We start from the raw sequence: 2337 nt of genomic DNA, 5'->3' as shown, positions 1-2337 counted from the left end.
TAGCACCAGTGAGTTATGTTTAATGGCTAAGAAACAGCTCCCTTTTTCATCTTTGGTCTCTGTGTCTAATTTCTGCACGCTGTGTTTCTTGTTTCTATGCATGCCTTGTGCTTTTCATATAGGAAACTGCTCAGCCCAAGATCACTAACCTTTGACTGCATGGAAATTAAGCGTGGACTAATTTAGGCTGGCTTAGAGATGATAGCACTTCCTGTGCAGGTATTTTGTGTCCAAAAGGAATCCTAGACAGGTATGACTATATCCTCTTTTCCTGTCTCATCTTCTTGCCTTCTTGTCCTCATCCACTAAGACAGTGCTTATCTCCATACAATATTACTTTAAGAACTCTACTCAGGAAAGCTGGGCCCAGCCTTCTGTCTTTGTATTATCTAGGGAACATCTTGAACTGAATGCGTGTATTAATTATTTGTAATATGCATTTATTTAACACCTTTTGTCACATCAGTCAAAATATAATAACAAGTTCCAGGTTAATACATTAAAACATCCCAGTCACAGACTATCAGAGCATAATGTTTCTGATTAATTTTGAGATTATTTTTTATTTTAATTTTTTTTTAACAATTAAAGGTGCCACACCACTTATAAGAATTCACCAAATTGGGGGTAGGAGGAGAGAGAAAAAGAGATCACATACAAAATACAAAAGAAAAATACTGTAGAAACGCATGCAACAGAGAAAAATATAAAGCTAACTTTTATTAAATACCTCTTAATATTTTAAAATACTATTCAAACTTGACTGAAACAGTTCTGAACTTTCACTGCCTATATTTAATATTATTTTCCAGTCCATATTTTATTAGATACATATTTAATATAATCGGCCTTCAAAAACTTAATGCTATACACACTTCATCTACTCACTGCATACACTGGTATAGCAAGTGTGCTGAATTTCTGACACTGTTTATTGTCTTCTGAAAAATAAAAAGGACATTAACACCATGCATTTAAAAACTACTAACAATAATATGGTGCTTGCAAACAGACATAAAAAAAATAAAGGCAGGTAACACTTAAGCCTATAGATCAACAGAGGCCATCAGTTGATAGAAATGCATGTACAGTATAGCTATACTATTTTGCAGTTCAGACTGCATTTGGAGAGGGTGCCTCCAAATCTAATATTAGTTCACCAACTAACTGTCAGGCTGTTATGGAACAAGATCATAGGCTCATACGGGTCTTCACCAAATCCTTATTTCACAAAGGCCCATAATGGAAGACATCATTAAGGAGGGCAGATTCTTGGCTGTTGCATGGTAGAGTTGGGGTCTTGCTACTCATCCATGATGATTCTAATAGGGCCACCCATCAGAATACGGTTTGTTATGCGACTGCCTTCCTCCTTGTCCTCCCCCTCCGCTGACCTGCGCATTCTTCTCCGACAGCCCTGGGCACAGCGAGAGCTCTCGTCCAGCACGCCACACACAAGGATGCGGCAATGTAAGAACACTTCCTGTGTGATTGTGAGACACCAGGCAGAAGTCAGTGTGAAGAATCATCATGCAGGCAGTTTTTTTCCTGGAGTTGGCCCGTTCTTCTAACATTTTTTGTAACTATTCCTACAATATTGCTATTTCTACCCTAAACTCAACATTTTGTCTTAACCCAGTCTGGTCACCATCTCCTACTCCTGTCAATGAAATTGAAGCAAGGGCAAAATGGCTGCCATGTCCTGTTAATCCTTGCAGGAGAAATGTAGCTGCTCCCAACAAAATGGCTGCTACTTCTCATTGTTTCCAGCAAGTCCATAACCAAACTGCTGTCAGGAAGAGTATCAGTCCCCTTACTTGCTATGTTAAGGCTAGATAGGGGACAGAAGTAGAGGTACTAAGAAAGGGAAGCAGGCTAAGAAACACATCAGGAAATTGAAACAAAAGTGGAATATGAAGGTCAGGAGACAATCTGAAGGGGAAGAGGAAACATGGGGCACAGGAAACGGACAGAGTGGGGGAGAATGGAGGGAAACGTCTCCTTCTCAACACGGGGGAAGCGAGGGAGAGACTGTGGAGAAGCACAAAATGCAAAGCTAAGTGGGACAGCTACAAGCCTTTCCAGACAGTGAAGAGGAGACAGAGACAGAATCACACTGCTCACACTGATGAGACAGGAGAAGGTAAGTAGAGCCCCTCTGAGTAGTGAATGGAGAAGCCTGCACATCTGTGAATAGAGTTAAGGTTAAAGTTTGAACCTAATTTCATTATACACACAAGGTGGGCAGCTCCTCACAAGCTGTAGAAAGCAGAAGGCAAGTGCTAACTTCGATTCAGTACAACCAGATTAAAACAAAACCTGTTGATAACAATCCCA

At 40.2% G+C, this 2337-nt stretch overlaps 1 protein-coding gene across 1 annotated transcript in view; it reads right to left on the bottom strand.

Moving 5' to 3' along the window:
* Positions 1 to 699: 699 nt before the first annotated feature.
* OIT3 (oncoprotein induced transcript 3) overlaps positions 700 to 2337 on the bottom strand; it is a 34040-nt gene continuing 32402 nt past the window's right edge. Inside the window, exon 9 of the mRNA XM_006032396.3 lies at positions 700 to 1483. Coding sequence (XP_006032458.2) covers positions 1304 to 1483 — 180 coding nt within the window. The 3' untranslated portion in view covers positions 700 to 1303. The remainder of the gene's footprint in view (positions 1484 to 2337) is intronic.

Source organism: Alligator sinensis, unplaced genomic scaffold, assembly GCF_000455745.1.
Source record: "Alligator sinensis unplaced genomic scaffold, ASM45574v1 scaffold1274_1, whole genome shotgun sequence".
Lineage (NCBI taxonomy): Eukaryota > Metazoa > Chordata > Crocodylia > Alligatoridae > Alligator > Alligator sinensis.
This window is presented reverse-complemented; position numbering and strand designations above follow the sequence as displayed.